The sequence below is a fragment of the Heliangelus exortis genome, chromosome 3, assembly GCF_036169615.1.
Source record: "Heliangelus exortis chromosome 3, bHelExo1.hap1, whole genome shotgun sequence".
Classification (NCBI taxonomy): Eukaryota; Metazoa; Chordata; class Aves; order Apodiformes; family Trochilidae; genus Heliangelus; species Heliangelus exortis.
In genome coordinates, this window is record NC_092424.1 from 8,097,853 (window position 1) to 8,124,136 (window position 26,284).

A 26,284-nucleotide genomic window follows, 5' to 3' on the forward strand; every position below is an offset into this window, starting at 1 on the left:
TGATTAAAACTAAAATCAAGCATGTCTGACAAACCAAGTACCACCAGATTAAGGATAATCTGTCATTTACTATTTGTGTTGCCTTCATCTGCCCCTGTGATTTAGCAGTTACTGTATGAAAGGTAAAACCCCTGCAGTTCCCTGAATCCTGTTTGCCTTTGAAAAGCAGCTACGTCAGCTCTCTTCCAGTTGCTTGAAAATTGCCTAGTCCTCAAATATTATTAAAAAATAACAATTAGGGTTCAGAGAGCTCCTAATCCATTTGAGGCTCTTATGTATTATGTTTTGTAACTGTGTAAGATTTTCTTTTTGTTGTTGTCCCTATTTATAGTTAGAACTAAAGTATTTCACTGTGGTTGAAAGGTGAATATCCTACTGCTCTTCAGTTTATTAACTGATTATTTACCTTCTCAGGACTCACTATTTACTTGTTCTTTTCTTTTTACTAATCCTTTAACACTGCTAAAATTTCATAAATTCTTAATTTTTTGAATTTTACTATTTTCAGTCAGTTGTCACCTACTCCCTTTGGTTTTCCTTATTAATTGTCTGTTTTCCAGGTGCTGCTTTGTACTCATGTCTATGAATGTCACTGTGCAGAAGGGACCATCCATAACGTAGTGCTATTCCCAGTAATATCAAGTGTGTAATCCTATGCTGAATGGAATCAATAGTGAGCTCTCAGAGGGAGCCATACTGTAAGGGAAATAGTCCAAAATGCATGACATGTATGTGTTATTTTTAGCAGCTTTCTACCCAGTTACTAACTTACTGCAGTGATATTTAAACTGTGAAAAAAATGACAGTGCTATAATCCGTTCAGAATTTTTTTCATAATTCATTAAATTAACAAAACCTGAAGTAGGTCACACTGCATGTCTTCAAGTAAACTGTAATGCTGGGGAAAATTTCCAGCTTCTGGAGCTTTATAAACACCGAATGGAAACTGGTTCCAGTCCCAAATGTTTTACACAATGACAGTGTGTCTTTCTTTAGTGTCACAAGAAAAGTAGATACACTTCATTTCTTTGAACAGACACACTACTAAGCCACTGCACAGGATTCATTAGAAGAAGAATAGGTTTTTATTGTATGCTAAAGAACAGAGGATGCTACTAGAAAGAAATTAATCAGAGAAAAGCATGCCAGGCAAGTGATACTTCCCAATATACCCACTCATCTTCAAGCAGTCTTTTCAATGCTGGCTCGAGTACAAAGCTGTGTGTTAATGGACTTGATGGTATTAGCTGTGGATTTTATCTTTGTTAATGGACTCCTTTGCAGATTATCTTCTTTCTACCAGCATCCACAATTACATTGCAGGCTTAAATGCTCCAGGTGCATCAGCTGTTCTGTTGTTCCAGATCATTACAGAATTATGGAATTGTTTCTTAGCAGAACAACTTCTTTCAGCACGGCAGCAATCCCTGGTTGTACTGACTGCAGTAGTTAGTTTGCCAGAATTTCATTACAGCCCTTGCTAATGCTTTACAAAACCTGGAGCGTTCTTCAGCTGCCCTCACCCACTGGGGTAGTTCAAGCTGAATGGCATCAACTGTGCCAGAACTTCGGGAACCAAAAGTCTTTACTATGTATCCACCAGTATAATAGCTCCCATTATTTGGGCTAGGATTGGATGGAGAAGGCACACAAACATAACTGTGCTTTTGTTCTTCAATATATTTACCCAAACTTCTGTTCCCTGCAACCAAAGTTTCAGCAGACACGTTGACTAGCTGACTGGCTAGATGGCTAATTGAGGAAAATGATGCAGAATAGATGCCTGAATTAAGGGAAGTTTTTGAAAGTGTGTAACCTAGCTCTATCCACTGTTCAGGATGTGCTTGTCCATGGATGTCCAGAATCAGGCCCCCTGTCATCCGTGATTTTGCAGCAGTCAAAAATCCCATATACTCCTCCCATGCATGTTCTGCTTGGGGGATTCCAAAGGAGGCTTCAGCCTTTTCCCTGTTAGCATCCATCTTGAACCTCTGTAGGTGGTTGATAATGATATGTGGGAAGAAGCCATTAGTGATATTCTTGATTTCTTCAGCAAGAGCCCGAGCCACCTCTATCGTGTACCTGTCTTGATTGGTAGATACTTTACATTTCTTTGAATTTTTAATACTTCCAAGAGGACACTCATGACAGAAAATACAAGAGGACGTCTTTTCATCCCAACAGCCAGCCTCTCGATCAGGGATGCCTTTGGGTTCCATTGATCCACCATGTGGGACAGAGAGAATCAGGTTCATGTTACCTACTTGATATTCTGTGAAATTATTATGACCAAATATAATCTCTTTGGTGCCAGTGACTTTCAAAGGCAAATATAAAATGGAAATGAGGAACAGATACATATTCTTCATTTGCTGTTAGAAGACTCAGCAATATGGAATATATCAGTACCTACATAAAAGCAAGAGACAGATTTTAGATTATTTACAGCTGGGAACACAGAGAGACTGTTCAGCTGCTGCTGGAAAAATTAGTTACTGATTAACCTATTTTAATTTTACTCCATGTAACATAGAAGAGTACTTAAATGAGAAACAAAAAGGAACAGACACTTAGTGGGGTTAGATGTATCTGATGCAGTATTTCCAAAAGAGAGGATTCTCCCAGAATAACAGAGCAAGGGAAATGGTAGGTCACTAAGCCTCCTTCATTTCCCCAGAAAGCACAAAACCTATTTCATCATCCTATCTGGAAATATTTGAAATCACTTTTTTTCCCCACCAAAAATGGGAAAAAAAATTTTAACAAAATCTGATAGAACATCTGTATCTCATCCACCTGTGTGAAATATCTGTGTTATCCACATGGCTACAAAAACCAGATGATATGTCAGCTCAGACCACCACTGAGCTTATCTAAAACAAGCAGACTGATAAAAAGTGCCACCAAGCTTTAACAACACCAAATGGAAACTGGTTCTCGTTATGCTTTAAGCTGCCTTAACAGCATTATGGATGGGTACCTGTGAGTGCATTGAGTGACTCTTAACTCTTTAGTTTTCAAGTTTCCATTCCCTTCATGAGCCAAAATATTTTTCAGCCCTCACTAACACTGCTATTGTTCTTAAAGCTGGAATTCAGCAAGATGCTGAAAGTGCTTCCTGGTTTGAAGGCACTGCTTCTCCAGAGATCAGAATCTTGAGTGTAACTGTGTTGGATGGATGTAAAGTGAGTGAGTAATATCAGTGCACAGCAGAATAAAAAAGAATACTTTAAACTTTCATGATTTAGAAAAACTGCTCAATATAGGAGATGACAAGTTTGTAAATGCATGCACTTGCAGATGAGGCAGGGTCCCCTCCCCTGTTGTCTCTTCTGTCCCAATCACTGTGTCACCTGCAGAAATGCAGAGGGGAAGAGGAGCAGGCAAGGGAGACAGTAAGGAAGAACACCTGAGAGAATGTATGAGAGCAGCCAGAGGGCAGGGTGCAGTATAGAAGAACCCTCCCATCAGCCACTTGAAAAAGAGAGGGCCATTTCACTCTAATAATTCAGCAAAATACTCATTTCCCCCTATGGGGGAATCCTGCTGGCTTTTTGGAGATAACCTCCAGTGCCCACACTGAGGAGCCTGTACACAAAAAGCAAACATCTATCTTCTTCTCTTCTTCTGGGCTGAAAGTCCCATAAAAATGTCTGTGAGCTGGAATTAGATCCCTGAGAATCTAATCTACATTAGATTCTAATCTACATTAGCCAAATTACTTGAGCTACTGGCTTAAATCAAGCTTTTAACCAAGTCCCTGTATGGTTCATGCTTCCCTAGTTTTCTGTGAGACACAGACTTCAGCTGCAAGTTCACAGTCCCCATTACCAGAAACGTTGGAGAAAGGAATATTTTCAAGCTTTTTTTTTTTTTTTTTTTTTTTTTTTTTTTTTTTTTTTTTATTCAACATCCCTTTCTTCAGAAAAAATAGACTAAACATGCAGAGTTTAGGAACAGTGTAGGAACAGCTTACCTCAGGTGCAATGGACCCTTGCACCAAGTTAAATAAATCAACAGCAAGGACTCCTGGGTGCTGCTTGCTCACCTGCCTGAGAAGGACTCAGGTTTCCTTTGTCTCAGGCTCTCACCTTAAATACCTTGACACAGTTGTTCCTTTCCCAGCACTTGCCAAACTTTTTTTATCTGTGGCAGTTTGGTTTGTTTGCAATTTCTTGTTAATGACTGAAACAGGCTGATAGCACAGCTTAATCATGCCTAGAGTTATATATATAGAGAGCTCTGTATAATTCCCCAACGGGAAGAGCTCTGTATAACTCCTAAACTTGGCACAGCCCACACACCGGGCAGACTTGGAGAGTTCAGAAAACTATTTAAAGAGTTTTCTGGAGAACATACAGGGGATGCAGAGGAAAAATGTTCCGAGTCATACAGGCTACAAGTCCTGTTCTGGGGCATTAGCCAGGATAAGTCAAGACAACTCTACTGAAATCAACAAAGCCTTTGATTCATTGTATACAATTTCCATTATTTTATAGAGGTTATGACATGTAATGAAGGAGGGTCATGAATAAACAGGCTTAAGACATTTATAACAAACTGCACCTCTGGCTCAAGGCATCCAGGCTTTCTGATTAAGGAATCAAAGAAGAAGATGTGAGCTGGGCAAGGATTCTGTAGCTCTGGCTTCCTTAAATGCAAGTTCCTAGGCTCCAGTTCTTCTGACTCTGAGGTTCACCTTATGTCTATTTTCAATGTAATTTACAGAAAATAGTAAAAAGATTTAATGGAATTGTAGAAGAAATTTTTAACAACATGGGTATATTGTCTACTCTCATACCAGGGATAATGGCTTTAAACTGGAAGAAAATAGATTCAGGTTAGACATTAGGAAGAAATTCCTCACTGAGGCAGGTAAGACATTGGAACAGGTTGCCCAGGAAAGTTGTGGATGCCCTTCCCTGGAAGTGTTCAAGGCCAGGCTGGATGGGACTTGAAGCAACCTGATCCAGTGCTGTCCCTGCCCACGCAGGGGGCTGGCACTAGATGATCTTTAAAGTCCCTTCAACCCAAACTATTCTGTGATTCTATAATTCTATGAATACAGCAGTTTGAGGGGAAAAAAAATGTCAGATTTGATATAAGAACACATTATTCAGAGAAGTGATTGTAATCCAAATAGAATTCTAATTGTAATTGAATTTAGAACTTCTGGAGCATGTCAAATATAGGCAAAGTCACGGAGTGGAAAAAAGAATCAGTGAAGAGGGATTTAATCAATATTTTTATCTTTAAAACATCTTATGGTGTTGCCATTGCCCAATTATTTCTATACATTTCTCAGTGCACACACAGTATTGTTAAGAAGTAATAATTTAGATGTGGTGAAACCAAATTGCATTAAATTTAAGCCCCACTGTCCATGCTATCCAGAAAAAATGTTTTTCTGCCATGCTGGCTCAGTCATCCCTGTAATGGAGTCAAAATATCAAAAGAACTATAGACTTCAAAATGGAAAGCAGAAAAAGAAACTGTTACCTGGTAGATATCAGCCTAGATGCACTTCTCAGTGCAAATTTTGTTTTAAGCATACCTCTATGTTGACTAACAAGAAAAAGAATGAATCTTTGTTACATATTTCAAACTCAGACTCATCATTTACCATTTTGATCCAGAAAATCTGTTTTTAACTTCTAACTTCAAATTTTTGCAGCGCAACTGCAGTAGTAACACCCCAGATGCTATTTTTTTTTTTTTTTCTTTGATAACATGGCTGACACTGGCCCTGATGTGGGAAATGGAACTGTGTGCTCTGCCCAGCCCACACCTGGCTGGGCCTTCTGGAGTGAGAGCAGGATCTTGTCAGGACACGTCAGATACATGACACATAGTTCCTACCTGTGGAGGAAACTGAGGGGAAAAAAAAAAAAAAAAACCCAAACAAACAACAACAACAAAAAAAAACACCCCTCTTCAAGGTAGTCTAAAGTGAATTTGTACTTTAGCAGTTCTACTAGTTATTGCATTTATGCAACATTTGTTTACTTATGCTATTCAAGGCATTTATATTTTCATGAGGCCTTCATGGACATGTGCAATCATGTTGCTCAGTTATGGAAAACATTATTCATAGAAATAAGTAATTTCCTACTTACCAGCACAAACGGACCAGATATTCAAACTGTGTGAAATTTCAAACAAGGTACTATATTTTTTTCCCCTACCTAACATTTTCTCTCTGTTCCCAGATAATACAATGATTTCTCAAACTCTTTTGATAGAAACAGACATATCCCCTAATCAGAATTCAACCACCAGATTCACAGATCTCCACTAAAAGCAACATAATAAACCAGTTAAACATCATGCTTTCTTTTTTAATTTCAGAAAAACAATAAATAAAAACATCTATTCCAGTGCAGGGGTAATTTTTACTCTACAGTGTTCACAAGCCTTCTGGTTCAGTGAACTCATTACTTGCAGCTGGAAACATGCACACATTATTGTATCTGTTCCAGTCTTATCTGAGTGATAGCTCAATAAATGAAGCAGCCATGCAGGTTTTTATGAGTGCAGAGAAAATTTGCACAGTTTGGTCTTGCATTCATAGTTTCTCATTTGTTCTGATTCTTTCCCCATTCTTTACTGAATTTCTGGATTACACTTGCTCCCTTTAGAAAGGTAAGAAGATATATTTCCTGAGGACAAGAAACATCAGGAGTAAGAACAGTCTGAGACTATTCCAGGTTCCATTTGTGTGTTGCCAGTAGGAGGAAATGAAGTTTGGCACTGCAGTCCCTCGTTGTCCCACTCTGTGATATGTGCAGAGCACATTTGTCTATCAAACTATGGCTGACTTATGGATTTAATGCATCAAACAGGCAGAATAAGATATTGCAACAGATGCTTAAGCAGGTACTCAATCCCATGCATGAGATGTCCCAAAGCATTAAACAGATCTGTGAAACAAAGATGTTAATTTTTTGCCTTTTTGTGTGCAGCTGGACTATTGCTGTAAAACTCCCCTGTGCACACTTCAGATGTCAGTATGCATATGGATGCCCAGGGCTTTTTTAAAATGAAAGCAGTTATAGGAGTATGTAAATACAGCTTTAAAATTCTTACTTTGCCCACCAATTCTTGCATTAACCCTAGGGTTTCACTGCTGTAGCACCTGTCTCTCACCTCTTCCTTTGGAATCACTGACCTGCTTCCACTCTCACTGGATTAGCTGCAGGATTCATTCCTTTATCCTGACAAAATTCAGTGATGCCTTTTGATGCCATTATACTTCATGTTTGTAATTTTCATGTTCATTGTCAGACATGATCTGGAGCAATCACTCCGAGGAATATTGTCAGGAATGGATAGATCAGTATGCCCATCACCTCAAAATGACTCTTTTGGAATACTGGTTACACCAATAGTAAAAACTTAGGGTTACTGAATTGAAGTTCCTCCTTCATACCTCTGCTTAGACTTGTAACTTATATTCACTGGTGGTTACCTTCTTTACACACAAATATTCTAAGAAGCAAGAGATACAAATGCATTCTTATTCCTATGGGGGTTTGCCTGTTGATTTTGTTGGAATTTTTTTAGTTGACAACTACTTGAAAAACTTTTCCATATACCAGGGTACAGATGTGATCAGATAGCAAGGATAGAAAGAATTGAAAATAACAGTAATACTACGATATAATTTTGGGGGATGTTGGCTAGTTTTCTCCACTACTGACTTGGTGCACTGTTACAGAAAATTTGCTTTAGGAAACATTGCCTTCACTAAGCTGTCAAACACACACTTTAGTCTCAAAGTAGGGCAGCAAAATTTTCCTGTGTTTCAACATTTTACTGAGAAAGCAGAACTGAATTTGCCACAGCATGTATTTAATGTATTTCACAGAATTGTCATGGTTGGAAAAGACCTCTAAGATCAGTGTGTCCAACCATCAACATCTCCCTCCCAAATAAAATATCTGCATCACCATCCCACTAGAGCATGAAGTGCCTCATCTACACGGTTTTTAAATACCTCCAGGCGTGGTGACTCCACCACCTCCCCGGGCAGCCCGTTCCAGTGCCTGGATAACTCAGTAAAAAACAAAAAAAATTCTTCCTAACAACTACTCTAAACCTCCCCTGGTGCAACTGCAGGCCATTTCCATTGGTCCCATCATCATTCACTTGAGAAGAGCCAGCACGCACCTCCCTGCAACCTCCTTACGAGTAGTTGCAGAGAGCAACAAGGTCTCCTCCCCAGCTCCTCCCAACTCAAACCCCAATTTCCTCCCCCTCTCCTCAGACCCCGGACTCGCACTCAGTATTTTTGCAGCCGCAAATTTCACGAGCTCACCTTTAACGCCACTCCCCCTCAGAACCGCTTCCCCCTACACTCTCTCCCTTAAATCCTCACCTCTCAAGCTCTGTTTCCACTAAAAAAGTTCCCCAAAGCTCCCGGTACTCAACACACGGAACCAACCGGTACCTCCCGGGCCGCCATACGCGCCTCATACCGCTCCCCTTCCCTCGCGGGGCATCCTGGGAGTTGTAGTCCAGCTCGGGAGGGGGCGGGGCCAATGCCCTGAGCGCGCGCTGCTTGAAAGCCTCGAGCGGACGCCGCGCGCCACGGTCGAACGGAGCGGAGCGGGCAGGGGCCTCCGCTTCCCTACACCAGGTACTGGCCCTCTGTGTCACCCCCCGGGGACCCTCTGTCACCCCCTCACTCCTCACCTTCTTCCCCCCGGCCTCTCTGTCACCCTCACCCATCTCCCGGCCCGGGCAGTGCCGTCCCGCCCGGGATAGAGGTGGCGGTGCCATGGCAGAGGCGGCCCCGAGCCCTGCTTTATTCGCGCTCGGCCCCGCATAGGAAGCGCTCCCGGTGCCGGTGCGTGCGTGTCTCCCCCTGAGAGAGGCTTCCCTGAGGCCCTCGCCCGCCCCACGTAGGAGTGGGGGAAGGGGGACGCATCCGCAGGCCCTGATGTGCCTTCCCGGCCCCGTTTGTCTGCCGGGAGCCGTGCGCGTTTTGGGTCTCCCCGGAGGGTGGGAAGGAGCCTGGGCTGCGCAGGGTGCAGGCACACAGGCGCTTCTCCTGTCTCAGGTCTGTGTCTGCTCCCTGCCCCGACCTGCCCTGCCCGGCTCTAAGATGGAGGCTCAGCCTTGCTCTCCTTTTTGTGCTTTCCCGACTGCAGTTTAAGCAGCACCATGGGGATTCAGGGCCTGCTCCAGTTTATCAAGGAGGCTGCGGAGCCAACCCACGTGAAGAAATACAAAGGGCAGGCGGTGGCTGTGGACACTTACTGCTGGCTGCACAAAGGCGCTTATGCCTGTGCTGAAAAGCTGGCCCGAGGAGAGCCCACAGATCTGTAAGTCTTGGTTACGTTTCCATCCCGGCCCTCCTACCAGTCGAAGTTTTGTCAACTTGACGTTTCGTGAGTTAAAACTAAATTAAAGCAGTTTCACTTCTTACTGTTTCTTCTGGATTGGCAGCCCCTGTTGTATGTTGGTTATACATAAATAGCTTTCCCACTGTACAAAATACACATCAAGTATATACTGAGAGAAAAGTACCCTCTAAAATATATTTGGAACATTTTTGTTTAAACCACTAGCAAGTTTAGTGGGTTTTTTCCAGCTGTCTCACTCTCAATTACAATCTAATCTCTTTGATGAGATTCTGTAGATGCAATTCATAGCATCTGTTTTCATGAACCTTATTTGCACAAGGTGGTATTTTGTAAATAATGCTGTGACAAAAGCTGTAATCGTGAGGAATTCTGATAGGTGTGTTGTGCTCTGAACAAGGTGCAAGTTTTTTGCTTTACATACTATAGTGTATTTTTAGTAAGTAGCTTTTCTAATGTAACATGGGTATTTCACACAGTTATATTTTAAGAAACAAAATTAATATAAATTGTGGTTGTATTGATAGTTCAGGGTTGGAACTTAAATCAGATTTCCATAAGTTCTTCCCATCTGTGGAAAACAGGGTTGAACTCTTGTTCTGGGTTGCATGTAGTTTCATGTAGAGATTAATCTTTGTCTGTTCAGAAAAAAAGTTACATTGGTTAGTCTGGAACAGACCTGCCTTATGAAATTTTGATAAAATGTTTGGAGTCAAGAAGGAGCTGGTGGTTTTCAATGGGTTCTAAACTTTAACCCCTGGTTTTTTTGGTATGAAGAACTAGAGTTTCATCTAACCCTGCTCCTTGCCTTTCAAGGGAGTGGAGCTCTCTGGGTCCTGAGAATAGGATGCACTTCAGCTGAGAAAGAAATTGACAGGAGACACACTGAGTCATAGGAAACTGCAGTGGCTGAATTTAACTACATGAATATTTTATGACCAAATCTTGTTTCCCTGCACACGTCATTGCTGACCTTCTACTGGCACTCTAAACACACTTTAATAACCACACTTTAAAATTTGTTCTAACTGGGGTATTATACAGATACAATCCTACTCACTATTTTTGGTTTATGTTTTGTAGCTCTAAATATGATTTCTTTGATGCTGATGTCCTTAGATTTTAAGTGCTCCTGGCTCACTCCCTCTCCTCCCTGCTCCCTGCTGGGAAGGTTGTTCTTGCTATTTTAAACAGTGTCCTTAAAAGAGAAAATAATCTTGATTTTTTTTTTTTTTTTATTTTATTGAGCATTTAGTGTTTACAGCAGCTATTTGATTTTAGTGCTATGCTGCTGCTGAAATGATCTCGTACATATCTGTAGAAATAACAAGAAAATCAGATGTTCTAAGGAATACATAAAGCCTGGAATTCCCTACAAATATTTTTAGTAAAGCACAGGCTTGGAAGGCAGTGGAGGATTGTCTCCTGGTCTGTGCACCATCTTCAGTGTTGAAACAGAGTTTGAGGAACTCTCCTCTGAACTCCTGGAATATTTTCAGTACTGTGCCTGTACTTTTAGTGTAGGAAGATATAGTTTCATGTCTGTCTGTAGTGTGTATCTACTGCCTGGAGAGGTTAGCTCTACAAAGAGAATTTTAATACCCCATCCCTCCTCCAGCTCCCCAAAAGTGCATTTAGTCTGCTGTTCACAAGGCTTGGGGGAAATAAAATGCACAGTGCTATTTTGCCTTCTTTTTCCTTGGCCATTATGAATTGAGATGCTGAAACTAAAAAGATGATTCATACTTTAACTTGTAAAGTCATTGGCAGCGTTGAATCGTGCTGCAGCAAGTCAGACTGAGTTCTACTCAAGTTCTTATTTAATTTAGTGTAAGAGTAGGGAGCAGTCAGTCCAGTTCTGACTTGTTAAAAAAAAAACCAAACCAACATTCAAATGTTCTTACCTTTTTTGTGAAGCTGGGGAAATACACAGCCTATTAAGATCTTTGAACAACAGTTAGTGTTAAACTTAGTTCTTTTCTCCTGCAAACATAAAGAATGCAACAGACTTGTTTAACAATAAAGTATATCTTTCCTTTCTGTTGTTATTGTTGATACAGTTATGTTGCTTTCTGTATGAAACTTGTTGATATGCTCCTCTCATTTGGAATTAAACCAATTTTGGTATTTGATGGATGCACTCTACCATCTAAAAAGGAAGTGGAAAAGGCCCGACGAGAGTAAGTACTGAACTGTATTGATTTTTCAAGTAAAGCAGTATGTTTAACTGTATCATTAATTTTCAAAGTTGAAAAACCTCCAAATTCAGTTAGGTAGTAATCTGCTAAGTTTTCCTGCAATGTAGTGTTATTACATTTTAAAAAATCACACAAACTTCTTAGAGGTTTTATTCCAAAAATAGACTTGCACTTCATAAAAAGCACTTTTATAGAGGAAGTACACCTCAGAGTATTGGTTCCTGTAGTGTTTTAAAGGCTTTTGGTTTACCCCTGCTTGTGATCTCTGCTCAAAAATATTCCTTTCCAATATAACTGCATTTAAATATAATACCACCTTCCTCATATATCTCTACAAGTAATAAGATTTGGATTCACATCCCTTTATAATGGGACTTCTTACTGAAACAGTGAAAATTTTCACTAGTGGTTTGTATTTATAAATTCTCATGGGACATGTGCTTCTTTCACTGTGGAGCAAACAATTTCCCATTTATGAAATGAGGTAAATTATGCCTTCTGTCCTCTAAACTCAGAAGTATCTGGTGTCAGATTCTTCCAGATTCCATTAAATCTATTTTACTGCAACTTGAGTGTTAATGCATCTCTTCTTTTACACTGCTGATTTCAGGTCTTCATTTGTTGCTGTTTTCTGACAATACATTATAAATTTAAGCATGCCAATTTAAGTGTCCTTGTCAATAGAATGACTTGCAGTTTTAAAATATTACACAGTAGAACAGATTTGGGAATTGTTCATCTGCAAAACATTTTTTTATTTGTTTTGTTTTGGTTTTGCTTTTCCCCCTTATGCTGCATGTCTCTGTTGTTTATGTCACTCGTTCTTTTAAGTGAAAAATAATCTGAGATTGGTGGATATTTTTGTTTATCTTTTAGGAAGCGTCAGGCCAATCTTCTGAAGGGGAAGCAATTGTTGCAGGAAGGGAGACTCTCAGAAGCTAGGGACTGTTTTGGGCGCAGTGTAAATGTTACACACCTTATGGCTCATGAAGTTATTAAAGTAAGTTGTTGCTGCTGTTGATACAGCTATAAAAAAGCCCTCCAACTATAGGTAGCATGTATTACTCTGTATTGCTACATCACTACCTCTTCTATGTTGGCAAGACAAGCCGGTGCCCCCTGTTTAGCCTCTAATTCTCCTTCATACATTGATTTATATTAGGAATTGATAACAAAATTTAACTTTGGAATTATTATGCTCAGTTGTAAAAAAATGATCAAGTGTCAACTGAAATACATCTCTTGTTAATGCTGTAAACTGACTGTGATAGAACCTGCAGTTTGACTTTTGTCACCCAAAAAATAAGCATGATTTTTGTTTGCTTGCTTACTTTTTTTTTTTTCCCTTGGATAGTTCCTGCAAATAGACTACTGAAAAAAAATGAAGCTGCTTAAAAACCTTTCTAGTTGCTTTTTGTCATCCTTTCACTGCCATCATAGCACATTTGTCAAAACAGAATTCCAGTTGTTCTAGTGCACTTTGAGAATAATTTGCAAGTGTTTGAAGCCGGCACCTGCATTTAGATACAATAAGCAGGACTGGTTATTTTTGTAAACTTGTCTATATAGGTCTAAACTGAAAATGAAATACTAGGCTGATAGAGGGGGTGGGAAGTGCAGGCTGGTAAGAAGATCATCACTTTTTTGAAGTGGGGGTTCTTATGCTTTCAAATCTCTTAGCATAGAAGTACTTTGCATAATTTTTCATTAATTACCCTTTTTGTTTGTGTACAGGCTGCACGAGCCCAGGGAGTTGATTGCATTGTTGCTCCTTATGAAGCTGATGCTCAGTTGGCTTATCTTAATAAGACTGGCATGGTTCAAGCTATAATTACAGAAGACTCTGATCTTTTAGCTTTTGGATGTAAAAAGGTATGGAAGAATATATTGGTAGCTTTTAATTCTCACTCTTATCTTAAAAGCAGAGTTCTGAGTTGCTAGGTGGGTTTGATGTATAAATTTACTCTTCTTCAGTAAACAGGGAAACAAAACGGACCAGAATAGCACTTAGCATATTTTTTTACACTAAGCAACAAACCAGCTTATGTGGGTGAAAATTGTTTCCACTTCCTCCTAATTTCCAGGTGCTTCTGAAAATTGACAAGTTTGGAAATGGCCTAGAGATAGATCAAGCTCGGCTGGGAAACTGCAAGCAGCTTGGAAATGTATTTACAGAAGAGAAATTCCGCTACATGTGCATCCTTTCTGGCTGTGACTATCTCCCATCAATTCATGGAATTGGGTTAGCTAAAGCATGCAAATTATTAAAATTAGCCAATAATCCAGATATTATAAAGGTAAACTTGGCTTTGCTTTGTGTGGGGAGGTTTGGGGAGCCTGTATTTGTCTATATAAAATGAACCCTGAATAAATCGGAGAGGTTCTTGACTTCCTCCATTTTGAGGAGAATGCTAAAAAGTATTTTATACCTATGCTGAGCTGAACTTACTGAAGTGCTGAAGTTATATATTTCATGAAATATACCACTAAAACTTGAATAATTTTTCTAATCCTTCAAGGTAAAACTGTATTTGAGGACAGACAATTTTTTTTAGACTGTATTTTTTTTTTTTTTTTCTCCCTCATGTTACCAGATCTTTTCTCTTTGCACATTAGTTATCAGGACTGCTAATTAGCTGTTCCCTTTGCATAAGTACACTTCTTTCTACGTGGAGAAGGGCCAGAGACCGGGAATCTTAGTTGGTTCCTGTTCTGCATTTAATGACATACACATGGATACACACATTTTCATATTAAAGTATTGTGGGGAAAAATTGACACAGTGCAGGCATCAAAGCAACTGGTCTGGTTGACTTATTTGGAAGTAAAAAGGGAACTTCAAACTTTCCCTGTACAAATCATCATTTCCTTGAAGCTATTGTTTTTTGGGGTTTTTTTTGGTTTTTTTTTTAGCAAAATATCAGTATTTAATAACTTGAAAAGCTTTTTACTTAGCAATTTGTCATGTAATTCATCACTGCTCTTTTCCAGCAGTGTTGAAAAGTCACGAGTCAGTCAAAAGACATCAAATAGTCCAACAGTGCCTATTTGAACTCTTATTTCCTAATGATGGGAGTAAATTTGCCTGTATTTATGATCATGAAAAAAACAGAGCTGATGTTTTATTTAGGGAGGAGTGATTCTTCTGGCAGAATGACAAATATGGTGCTCAAAAGAACATAATATGCTTTCTGTGAAACTGAAAAACGTAGAGGACAATGAATTAATAGTAGTAACAATATAAAGGAGGAGCTAACAGATCAATCTGGTCTTTTTATGATGAGTAATGGGGGAGGGTGGTGAAGAAATCTGATTAGTTCTGCTTCTTCGTACCTTGAAAACACCCATCTATTGCTTGTGTGTTCTGGTAATATGAATGCAATATGAATTTGTGAGTTAATTTTAACAAATGTACCTTAAGGAGATGTTCCATACTTACATTAAGATTTTTTTAATTATTGGACAGGAAGTCTTTGCAAATAATTGCAGTTACTACAAATTACTTAATTTGGCTTGAGAGAAAGAAAATTATGTACAAAGCTTCTGCTTTTCCTGCTCTAAACTGATTCTGCTTGTTGTAACACATTTTACATTTAATGAAAAGCAATGATACTTAATTATTGACAAGTATTTAACCTTTTGTGGGATATACTTAAAGCAGTTAAGCAACATCTTTTTTTGACAGGTTATTAAGAAAATGGGGCAGTACTTGAAGATGAATATAACAGTATCAGAAGAATACATACAGGGCTTTACACGAGCCAATAATACATTCCTTTATCAGTTAGTTTTTGATCCTGTCAAGAGAAAATTAGTTCCTCTGAATGGGTATGGAGATGATGTTGATCCAGAAGCACTCACCTATGCAGGACGGTATCCTTTTTGTGTTGAAACAGCAAAGGGGGTGGGGAAGAAGGGTGAGCAGGTATGGAGTTTTAAACTATTTTTCATGACATCTGTTTTTGCCTTAAGTCTGGCTTTTCTGCAATCTTAGGAAGTTTGGGTTTTTTTCTTTTCCCTTTTGCTCTGATTTAATTAATAAAAAAAAATTCCAGGGAGTAACAGAGCAACCTAACACGGACAAATTTTAGGCAGAACTTACTGATTTTATTTTTTCTTTTTAGAAAGCAACTCATTAAACACAAGTTATATTTAAACTGTTTGAGTTGCTTTACAACTGTTTTTAATTTGTAGATGTGTTTTTTGTGTTATAATCTCTGCCACTTGTGTTCTTGCAGTCTGGGTTCAATTCATTCCCGAATCTAAGCACTCCTTGTTTTATCTGATATCTTTTCCTATAGAACAAATAGCATCTTGTCACATTTGTGGGTCAGAAAATTTCAGCATGGAAGAGTAGAAAAATGAAGAAAGAGGGGAACTCTTGAAGTAGTTGTTAGCTTTGTGTGTTCAAGTCATTCTAGCATGTCCAGAAATTAGGAAGGGGAAAAATGGTAACTTTCCTGCTGATCATTGAAGGTTTTCCTTTTGACTTTCATGATTTGCAAACTGCAGCTCTGTTACAGTTGCTGTTGCATCAAATTGAATCATCTGCAGTAGTATTACTGCTTTTGGTTAATCTAGCAATGTTTTCTGGTGTAAAAATGGGATCCTCCTAGTCCAACTTTAATGCTGAGGTTCTTGAAATTTAATGTAATGTTCAAATATTTTCCCTTAATATGATGGGGACAGACATTTTGGTGATGATACTGCTTTTCAGATTGCCATTGGCAACGTTGATATTGATACAATGGAACAAATTGATAACTATAATCCTGACACTGCACAGGTAACATCTTTGTCCTGAAGTTATATACTAAGATTTGGATTTTGGTAAAATGATTGATATCCACAGCTGAGCAGGCAGTGAAAGCTATTCTACTGTTACAGAAACTGTGTGCTCTCACAAAACCTTATTTCTCTTTCTATGTATAGGTAAAATCTTATTTTTCAAGGCATTTGACTTTAATATTTGTCTTACTTTTATGATTAGTCCTTAGTATTATTGACAGAAGTAACTGCTTTTAAAAAGAAAATTCTCAAAATAATTTTGAAACGTATATTCCTTCCAAGTATGCAACTCTGAGGGAAATATTTTCCCAAGTTAGCCTTTCTGGATAGAAATAAAATTTTAACTTTTAACTGTGGAATGAATAGCAGCTCTCTTGAGCCATATTGGAATGAAGTAGTTATGGCAGCACAAAATAAAAATAATTTATGTAGGAAGTATGAGTGATGTGGAATGAAAAATAAAATGTTTGTATAGATTATGTCAACAGTTGGTGTGCAAGTGTGAAAGCATCTTAATATTCTAAATGAGGAAACCTTATGTGGAAAACCAAATTATAATCCTATGTCTTTTTTCTTAATTATTTTTTCAGCCTGTGCAGCAGAGAAGTCGTGGCTGGAATGACAGACATGAAAATCATGTAAATAGCATTTGGAGCAGAGACTACAAACTTGTGCCTGCTGCAGATGCTGTTCCTCATAAAATGTACTTACCAGAGAAACCAACAACCAGGGGCATGGAGAAGATAATTAGTGTTAAAAGCCTAAAATTTGCAGGCAAGGGGCTCTTTGCAAAAAGGCCAAGGAGTGGTATGTTTTTATTAAAATAAGTATATAAATACAGGTGGGAGATTGTGGGGTAAGGAGCAATTTTCTTTTTGGTTTGATGGCATGAGATTTCAGAGGTCTAAACTCTAAGTTCTCTTGTCTGTATTCTGTTTTCAACAACCTGTGAGACTCAGCCATAATACTAAAGCCTTTGAAATGATTAAAGGAGGCAGCAAACTTTCAGGAGCACTTGATTTTAACTTTTTTTCGATTTTCTTATATAAATCTGGCTTTAATTTTGCTTTTTTTAAATACTAATTGTTCTATTTTTAGATATTTTTGTTTTAATTTCCATCTTGTAATGGCTTGTGAAGACATGAAGGCAGCCTATTTCCTAGAGTTGATGTTTGAGCAGACAGAAAGTTTAAAGACCATTTTCTGTAGATTCTAACAGTGTGCTGCCTGTATCCCCTGGATGGGTTTTTAAATTCCAGCTTTCCCTAGGAAACCTGTGCTGTCTTGTCTTCTACACCACATAAGTTACAGATGCTGAAGTAAACTGGGTTTGTAATAGAAAGGGCACTTCTTTGTTCCCATTGTCTTTATCTGATATGTTAAGTGTTTTCCTTTGTTTTCTGACTATGGTACTACTGCTCCTTTTTTGTGCCTCTGACTCCTGATACCTTCCCTACAGATTTATCAATCTGTAGTTTGGCAACTTGCCTTTAAATCAAGTTAATTTGGTTTTCAAAATGTTAAAAAAAACCACAAAAACAACAACAAACCCGCACCAAAACCCAGACAATATCATGGTTGACTTCAGTTCAGGCTTCACTCCATCTGTCTTTCTATGGAAAGTTACTTTCAAGCCTATGTAATAGCAAGCAACTGTGTTAAAGCCTTCTGAGCTGTCCTGTCAAAGATGTTCCTGCAAGACTTTTGTAATATTTTTAAGCCTGTGAGAGTAAATATGTAATGCTGAGTTATCTCAGAACTGGTTAATTCTAGAACTCGCTTCTACAGTGATGCTGAAATTGTCTTTTGATTTAGAGGAAATCTCAGATGGAGATCTGTTGAACCAATATTCATTTTCAAAAGCAAAAAAATTCAAGAAGGAGAGTGCTGATGATGGTCAAGCACAAAAGAGTGTCTCAGCAAAACAAAGCCATGATTCTTCAGGGAATTCTGTCACTCAAGAAAGCTCTAACTCCCTGCCTGGAGTTAGAAATAAATTTGCTTTCTTTCTACAAAGGAAAAACAAAGAGAAGGATGCTGTAATTGTTCCAGGAACAAGAAGCAGGTATGCTTGCATAATATATTTTAGTAAATAGCAAAATAATATTCACTGTTGTGGTAAAATAATACCTTGGACTTCTTTATACAATGATATAAATGTACCTGTGGTCCCAAATTAAGATGGAGAAGGCTCTGTGCCAGGATTTCAGCCAACGAATGACATGTTTACAGATACTTTGTCCACTGCTTTTACTGTTATCTGTTAAATCTCTTCCTAAGGGACTAAGATTTAGCCCATTGTGAAAATAATTCATGTCTGCAAGGGCACTTTAAAAATCAACTTGATGGATAGAGACACCTGTGGGATTTTGGAGATAAAATACTCATTTGCCGTAACTTTTTTTCCCTTGCCTTTACCTTTTTTTTTTTTTTTTTTTTTTACTTTAGGTTTTTCTGCAATAATGAGATTATGTTTGATGGTAGAGCAAAGAAGGATGACAGTGATCTAACTCAAGATGCTGAGCAGGATTTCCAGAAACTGGAAGTAAAACATGTTACAGAAGATGTTTCTCAGCTTTCAGATACTGAAAAATTGGCAAGGACTGTCTGTACACCTCCTGGAGAAACCCAGAAAGGTTGCTTTCGGTGGCTGAGCAGCCTTGTGAATAATTCAGGAAATCCTGGTCCACCTCATACTGTATTTTCACAGCAGCTTCACCAGGGGACAAGCAGCTGTGTTGTACCCCAGGAAGATCAGATCAGTGAGGTACAACCAGAGAGTGGGGCAGTGTGTGATGAATCAGAGGAGGAATCCTCTGTAATGGAACTTGAACGGTCATCACAGTCTCAAAGGTCTTGTGAAACATCAGTGTGCAGCTTGGAGTTTTCAGAAACACCAGAAGACTCATCTGTCAACAGTTCAAATGCAGAAGTAAGATAACTAGATGTTATTCCTAGCATTTGCTTGGAACAATTGTAAATTACAAATTAGGCAGAAAAGTCTCCTCTTTAAAATGATACCCTGCAGATTACATAGCTTGTGCTAACAAAACTTCTCAATGTGTAACATCATTGTGTAGAATGGATTGACTTATTAGATAAAATCAAGTTTGCTCTCTGATTTTAGTATTTCCTGCAGTCTTTCCTGCTGTCACTACAGTGGGTGGGTCATAAAAAATCTGGTGGGATAGTTTTTTTCCTCTGCTTTTGTTTGTCCATGGAGAAGGCCTTTCAGAAAAAATGTCACCATAATGTTACTTGCTGAGACTAAGCCCAGCTTTTCATATAAATTCTTAAAATTACTGTCAACATTATCCTTTATAAAGTATGTGTAGACATAAAAATATACATTGTGTGTAGAAAAAAAAACAAAACAAGAAAACCCAAACTACAAACAACAACAAAAAATCCAAACTTTTAAAACAAAATTAATTTTCTCTTAATGAAGGAATCTGACTCCAAGTCAAAACTGGCTGATGGTCAACATAATCGGTCTCCTGTATTTTCTGGTGCTCAAACTGGCAGAAAAATTGTGAACATAAAGACCAAGGTAAGAGTTCTTTTAACTTTACTATGAGTTCTACTAAACACTGAAAATCAGGTCTTGATATCTCCGAGGTCATTTTAGAACTATTTAAGAAACTTAAGTAATGCACATGTTGGAAAGAGAAAACTATGCTTTTTCATCTGTATCAGAGCTGAAATGAACTGTTACCAGGCTACCTATAACTGATATCACAGTTGCAACTTGTTCTTAGAAAAGAATAAACCAAACTTAAGACAAGAAAAACTTCTTTTAATTTTTCTCCGATGTGCTAAATAAACAGGTTTTATGATGCAAATTGCAATCATGTTCCTAATCCAGATATACTCACAAGATACAACCTAATTTCATTGCCTGGCTTGATAAATCTGATAGTTTAGTAGTCTCCTTCTTTAAATAAAAAAAAGTATGTTTAAATTTCAAAATCTGGGAAGGTTTTAGCCAACCTTTGCTGTTCAATTGCTCTAGTTAAAAGCCTTATTAGACACTAACAAGTCAATAGGGAAGGGACAGTCAATTTTACTTCAGAGCCTGCATGTCAGTTATTTTTCCTATTGGTTGAGCACCTGTTATTTGATGGCTGTGTGATCTCTGAGATGTTTTCAGACTAAACTTCTGCCTTTTCTTTGTGTCATTTCTAAGAGTTTAAGCAATTTTTGTTGTCTAGTTTATAACACAGACCTACTCTAACTCCTTAAGGCATTGTCAGAATTGGCCAAAAGATTCGTAACGAAAGAAAAATGCTTTATTCTTTTATATCCACCCCTACTAAATTCTTTTGCATAGACAGACTAAAAAGCTCCATTTTGACAAATCTGTGTTTTGTATAATAGTGACATCTTGTGGTTATTGTCAATAACTTCTGTATTAAGCTGGAATGTGCTTCTTTGTTTTTTTTTTTCTGGAACACTGGATTACAAGAATTTATTATTTTTCATGAGATTAGCATTTTTCTGCTTTTCCCAAGGATGATGAAATCATTCTGGGATTCAGACTTTTATTACTTTGTTTTTAAGAATTTATTTAATATGTTTTGCTTAATGTTTTACCTTAAATATATATTGGGAGAATGGATAAACTAAATATTGGGGAATACGTAGGGTTGAAGTACTGAGGTAATTGAAGCATCATATGAAAACAAACTTTCAGCATACTTGGAGCTCTTCAGACAGCAGCAATCTGCTGAAAATTTGAGGACAGTAGTGTTGATTTAAAGCAAGATGCTACGAGGGGGATTTCCCCCACTTACTTCCTTTGGAACTCTGGACAGCCCAGACTCTCCTCAGGCTGTTGAGAGTCATGGTGCAGTGAGACCTCTGGCATAAGCAGCCAGAATTGAAGTGGAGTTTCTTAGTGGGTGTTTGACTTGCAGCTTTGCCCACTTTTGTGTTAGTGAAGTCATAACTGCTGTAATTCAGAACCACAAAGAAATGTAGAATTTTGGGTGACTTTGCACATGTTGCAAGATGGCTGAGGTGATAAGCAGCAAAATACTAGAAAACAAGAAGTATTAGGATTTTATTTTTATTATTTCTAGTATTCTTATCCAATTTATAGTCTGCCTTTTAAGTTTGTTTTTTTTTTTTCTTCCCCCAAATTTTATTTGGGATTTCAAGATCTGTATTGAGGTAGAAACATTCTTATTTCAATAAGAAAACATTTAAGAAATGTCAAGGGGAAGGAATGACAAGATGCAATGTCATTTGGAGATGTAAGTTCTCTTTGAAGAAAAGGCTGCCAATATCTCTTAAGAAAAAAAGTGTTAGATGATAAATAGTAAATACTTGGATAAGGAAGAGCTATTTGCATTAGTTAAGTGAAGCACCTAAAGTAAACTGAGCTGTTCTGAAGATGATTCAGCAAAAGAGAAAAGATGATCCATTTTGAGCAAATGCTTTATTCTTAACATTATCCAAATGGGAAATATTAGCATTATTTACAACCTAGGTGCCCTAAACTAGCCAACTGTAAAATAACTTAGAGCTGTTGACAATCACCATCTCTTCTGCAGGTACAGTACTTTAGTTATTAATGTCTGAGTCCACATAATGACAGACAATAGCTAAATAGCTGGGTAGAGGTGAGTGATCATTTAGAGGCTTGTAATTTTCAGTAATTCTACAATATGGGGCTCAAACTGTAAAATCTTCTTCCAGTGCTTCCTAAAGGCTTCTTCCTAAAAAAATGGGGAAAACTTAAAGCATATTTAAGAAAAAAAAATGGTGGAAAATACGAATAAGTCATTTGTGGCCTCTTGCCACCTGTGAGCATAGTTGGCAAAGAAAATTAACTTGATATAAAAGTATATTGCATGTAATTAAGTATTGTGCTAGGACTATGCACATATAGTGCAAATGGGAAGACAGTGATCAAATAGCAAAAGGTCAATTTTTAATTTATGAAATGTGGTAAGCTACAGGGAGAAAATCCAGCAGATCAAGCTTTAGTGTGTTTCTTTTGTTAAAATAAGCTCGTTACCAAGCATGAAGCTTGAGCAGGCAAAGCCAATCAATAATGTTGTGTTAGTATTGGAAAGTGTGGTAGCAGGAGTCTGATCAGCTGTCAGCCAGTTAGCCTGATATTGACCTTAGAAAAATGACAGGAATATAAGAGATTGTGGTAGGGGATGAGAATGTAAAATGTAAAAATCACACTGACTGAAATGGTCATAGGAATTGGGTCATGTCACAATGATTTTCATGTACTTGTACAAAGAAAAAAAAATAGATTCACTGTTTGGAAACTGGTCAGTGAATTGAAAATGAGGCATATGTTTTCTAATAATGGTAAACAGCTAGGATAAATTATATAACGAAACCATGTATTTTTCTTTTAATTCATATATTCAAACTGGTTGCATTTGGGAGAGCTCCTCTGGCCAAGCACAGCCATTTTGAGTTCCATGTACAGAAATGGGGAAGAAAGTCCAACTAGAGGTCTAGTGATCCTTGGGATCACATGGATATGTGTGCTCTGCTTAGAGTTCATGAAAAAAGGAGTCATTAATATCACAGTGTCACCAAAGAGTAGCTTTTCAATATCAACTTTCAGAATTCTAAGAGGAGTTTTTGTTTTTCACTCATGTAAACAGATTAGGAAAAAAAATATTTGGTAGATGGTTTTACTATTTTAACTATTTGTGCTTTATATTAAAATCTCACAGGTTCCTGGTTTACATAAGTCCAGTTGTGTAGAGTCACATATTGTAACAAAGCTCAAGCCCTGGATACCAGCTAAAGTAAGTGGATTAAGTAGGAAACAGTCACCTGTGCAGAAGAAAAATCACTGTGATGCTGAAAATAAGGGGGGACCCCAAATCACCATTGGTGAACTCCGGAAAAACTTCCAATTTAGAAGGTGAGTTTCTTAATTTAAAAGGTGAGTTTCTTGAACCTTAGCACCCTGTATGCTTCTTGCAAAAAAACCTATTCTCAAAGCAGACTCTACATTTGTTGTCTTCACCCAATTCAATGAATAGCTTAAGATAGGCATTTTCTACATACCATTTCTAATTTCCTAAGCTTGATATAACCATGAAGTATGATCTGTGGTAAATACACTCTTCTAATTATGTGGGGTCTTTTCTGCCAGGAAGAATTCTCAGCTAAAATTAATCTAATGTAGTGTGCTTAGTTTAATATAATTTATACAAACAATATTAACATCGTTTGACATCAAATACCAAAAGGCATTTTTAGTGTAAATGCAAAAGCTGTATAAAAGTTGGCAAATGTAGTCTGTTGTTTCTATTTAATTTTATGTGCTTCTCACATTTTGAGATGGGTGGTTGTCAGAACTGTTCTGCTTTCAAGATGATGATGTGTTGGTGGAATATTTTCATCAGCTGAAGTCTCTGGTTATGGGACCTTTTTGCACATTATAAAATGATATTCCTTTCCCTTGGGTGGGTGATTTGGCTAACTTCAAGTTCCTGCAAATTATCTTCAAGGTCTGAACTTGAAGAACAATGATTATTTAAAAAAAAACACTAAAACTCATGTAGGTATTTTTAACTTAAACGTTTTCCATAGGCTCAAGTGAAAACTGGTGGCAAAGCTTTCCCAGCTATAAGTTGCAATCTTAACTTTTGAATAAACAAGTTTTATTTAAATATTAATTATTATTACTAACCTGAAACCAAATGTGAGTAGGAAAAAAGTGTTCTCTTTGTGGAACTGATATCTTTGTACAGATATGCACTGGTAGTAAATGTGAGACTAAGCACATTTTAAGTCAGATTTTAGTATTATATTTTTAAAAGTTAGGGCCATATGGTAGACTATTATAAACATACAACTGATTTTTCTCAAAAAATATTATTTGTGCTATTAACATTTTTAGAAATCTTTGTTATCCTCTTGATGGGTGTTAAGAATGGCACTTTCAAAGAGGAAGTGGAAGTGTGTGTGTATGTATTACTTGGCTTTAAATTAGAAATGTGATCAGGGTTGCTCATAGGAAGAAAATTCATGTTTTGGTTTGTCAGAACGTGGGCAGATAGAACAAGTAGAGGGCTTTCTTTTCCTTTGTTGATGGTCATAAGGTTTGGGTCCCAACATCCAAATTTTATTCATCCAGTTTTTGTTGGTGTGTAAATTCTGGATACCTTCTGGAGGTATGTATTTTTGTATATGTTACTTCTGTGTAAATAAAGTAATTCTTAATTAGCTTTTAAGGAATTCTAAATTTATTTCATTAAAAGTTTTTCTCACTGCCATGACTTACTTAGCTCTGAGTATTCTGTTTGTTTTGGATTTTAAAATCTTCTAAATTAACCTTTTCTTCAGAATGATATAGTCTGATGGTAAATAAATACTGTGGGATGCATGAAACAGTCATTCAGAAGACTTAAATATTAAGGAGGAGGGTGTAGAACCCAGAACTGTATGGGGTATGTACAGCCTTTCAGCTGTAAAGCTAATAGCTGTCATTCTGTCACAGGATAACTGCAACAGCTGCAATCACTTTCAGTGATCAATCATAATGTTATGTTTTGTTTTGTCTTTTTTTTTTTTTCATGCAGAGAGTATGAAAAACTTCCCTCTTGTAAAAAGTCAGATCCCTTGTCTCCAATCAAAGATAATATACAGCTCACTCCAGAAACAGAAGAAGAAATCTTTAATCATCCAGAATGTAGCCATGTTCAGAGAGCTATATTCCAATGAGTCCTGTGCTGTACATTATTGGATGTGCTTTTAATCATTGTCAAAAATTACCTTCTGGATATTTCATCAATGTAGAAAAGATGCTTTGAAAACCAACTCTATATTTTAGTCTGACTAGTAATTTGTCATCATTTTTATAAAAGCATGAACTGAAAGGTATAGTTCTGTACTGACTGGAATAAAATCCTTCAGCTATGTTCTCATTTGAAGTCCCATGCTACACTTTTGTTCAAACCTTTTCCAGCTACCCCTGGGCATTTTATGTAGGTCACATACAAAATCCAAGTTTCTACAACAGCTATGGCTTTGCCTTTACACAGACAAAATTAATTTTTAACAGCTGTTATTTTTTTTGTCTCTTTACTCCTGAGTCTAATCTGGCTCCAAGAAGGGAATAAAGCAGTTCAATGTTTGTAACAGCCTTCACTATACTTCCAGCACTCTAATAACTGGTTTTTTCCTTTTAAAGTAAGATCAGCTCTCTCAACTGTTAGTTTTTATTATTTATTATTTTATATACAGTCATGTTATTGGTAGGAATAACTTGGGGCCTGCAGAAAGGAATATCACAAATATTTGGTCCTCAAATTCTCATGTTAGTAGAATGATCTCTGAACAAAAGATCAGCCCTTAGAGCTAAGGGTTAGGAAAGAGCATTGTCCTCACAACAAACCAGTCTTCAAGAGCCAGTCAGCTAAAAGTAAAGAATCCAGGAGGCTAATGTCCTTGCTTTAGATTACCAAATTATCCTGAAATAATATGATGGGATTTCAGATATCTGTCCTTAATTAGGATTTGAGTAATTGCAAAGTTATATCTAACTTTTTTTTTTCCTTTTTGTAGGAAAGGGTAGTATTTCTTTCTGCAGCAGAGGAAGGTAGAACATGATATCTTGAAGTGTGTTTTTCCCACTCCTCAGATGAAAGCTTTCCATCTTTCAACTCTTTGCAAAAATGTGAAGTTTGGAAATTACCTATTGAAGGCAGGATTTTTTTTTTCAATTGTGCTTTTTTCTGTAAGATAATTTGCATCTATGAAACTAAGGTGTCCAGGTGCATTAAATTACAAAGCTGCTTACAAGAGAAGATTATGTGTACATTTGTGGGAACAGTCTTCTTATTTCTCCATTTCTCCATAGCTGAAGGTGAGGGCTATAAGGAAGCAAAGCAATGATGCTCTAGGACAGGCTTCCTCTTGCATGTACACTGATAGAAAATCCTTACT

The 26,284-nt window shown here is 37.5% G+C and overlaps 1 protein-coding gene and 1 long non-coding RNA gene across 2 annotated transcripts; one reads left to right on the forward strand and one right to left on the reverse strand.

Moving 5' to 3' along the window:
* Positions 1–1,062: 1,062 nt before the first annotated feature.
* On the reverse strand, positions 1,063–4,969 carry LOC139794031 (uncharacterized). Its single transcript, XR_011724922.1, has 2 exons — positions 3,977–4,969; positions 1,063–2,409 (listed from the first exon to the last, which is right to left on the reverse strand). It is a non-coding gene; the product is annotated as an uncharacterized lncRNA (long non-coding RNA).
* Positions 4,970–9,154: 4,185 nt separating this feature from the next.
* EXO1 (exonuclease 1) lies at positions 9,155–25,262 on the forward strand. Its single transcript, XM_071739089.1, has 13 exons — positions 9,155–9,326; positions 11,426–11,545; positions 12,440–12,563; positions 13,298–13,435; positions 13,648–13,860; positions 15,249–15,436; positions 16,253–16,349; positions 16,942–17,158; positions 18,167–18,416; positions 18,800–19,283; positions 19,800–19,901; positions 23,059–23,252; positions 24,919–25,262. Exons 1-13 carry the CDS (start codon positions 9,166–9,168, stop codon positions 25,058–25,060), a joined length of 2,430 nt encoding a protein of 809 aa, XP_071595190.1. The 5' UTR covers positions 9,155–9,165; the 3' UTR covers positions 25,061–25,262.
* Positions 25,263–26,284: the final 1,022 nt, after the last annotated feature.

Bases quoted from the DNA above. Each gene is read 5' to 3' on its own strand.
- EXO1 (XM_071739089.1), top strand. From the start codon at position 9,166: ATGGGGATTCAGGGCCTGCTCCAGTTTATCAAGGAGGCTGCGGAGCCA. The intron at 17,159-18,166 runs GTATGTTTTTAT...CTTTTGATTTAG, and splicing joins TGCAAAAAGGCCAAGGAGTG to AGGAAATCTCAGATGGAGAT. The intron at 18,417-18,799 runs GTATGCTTGCAT...TTTTTACTTTAG, and splicing joins GTTCCAGGAACAAGAAGCAG to GTTTTTCTGCAATAATGAGA.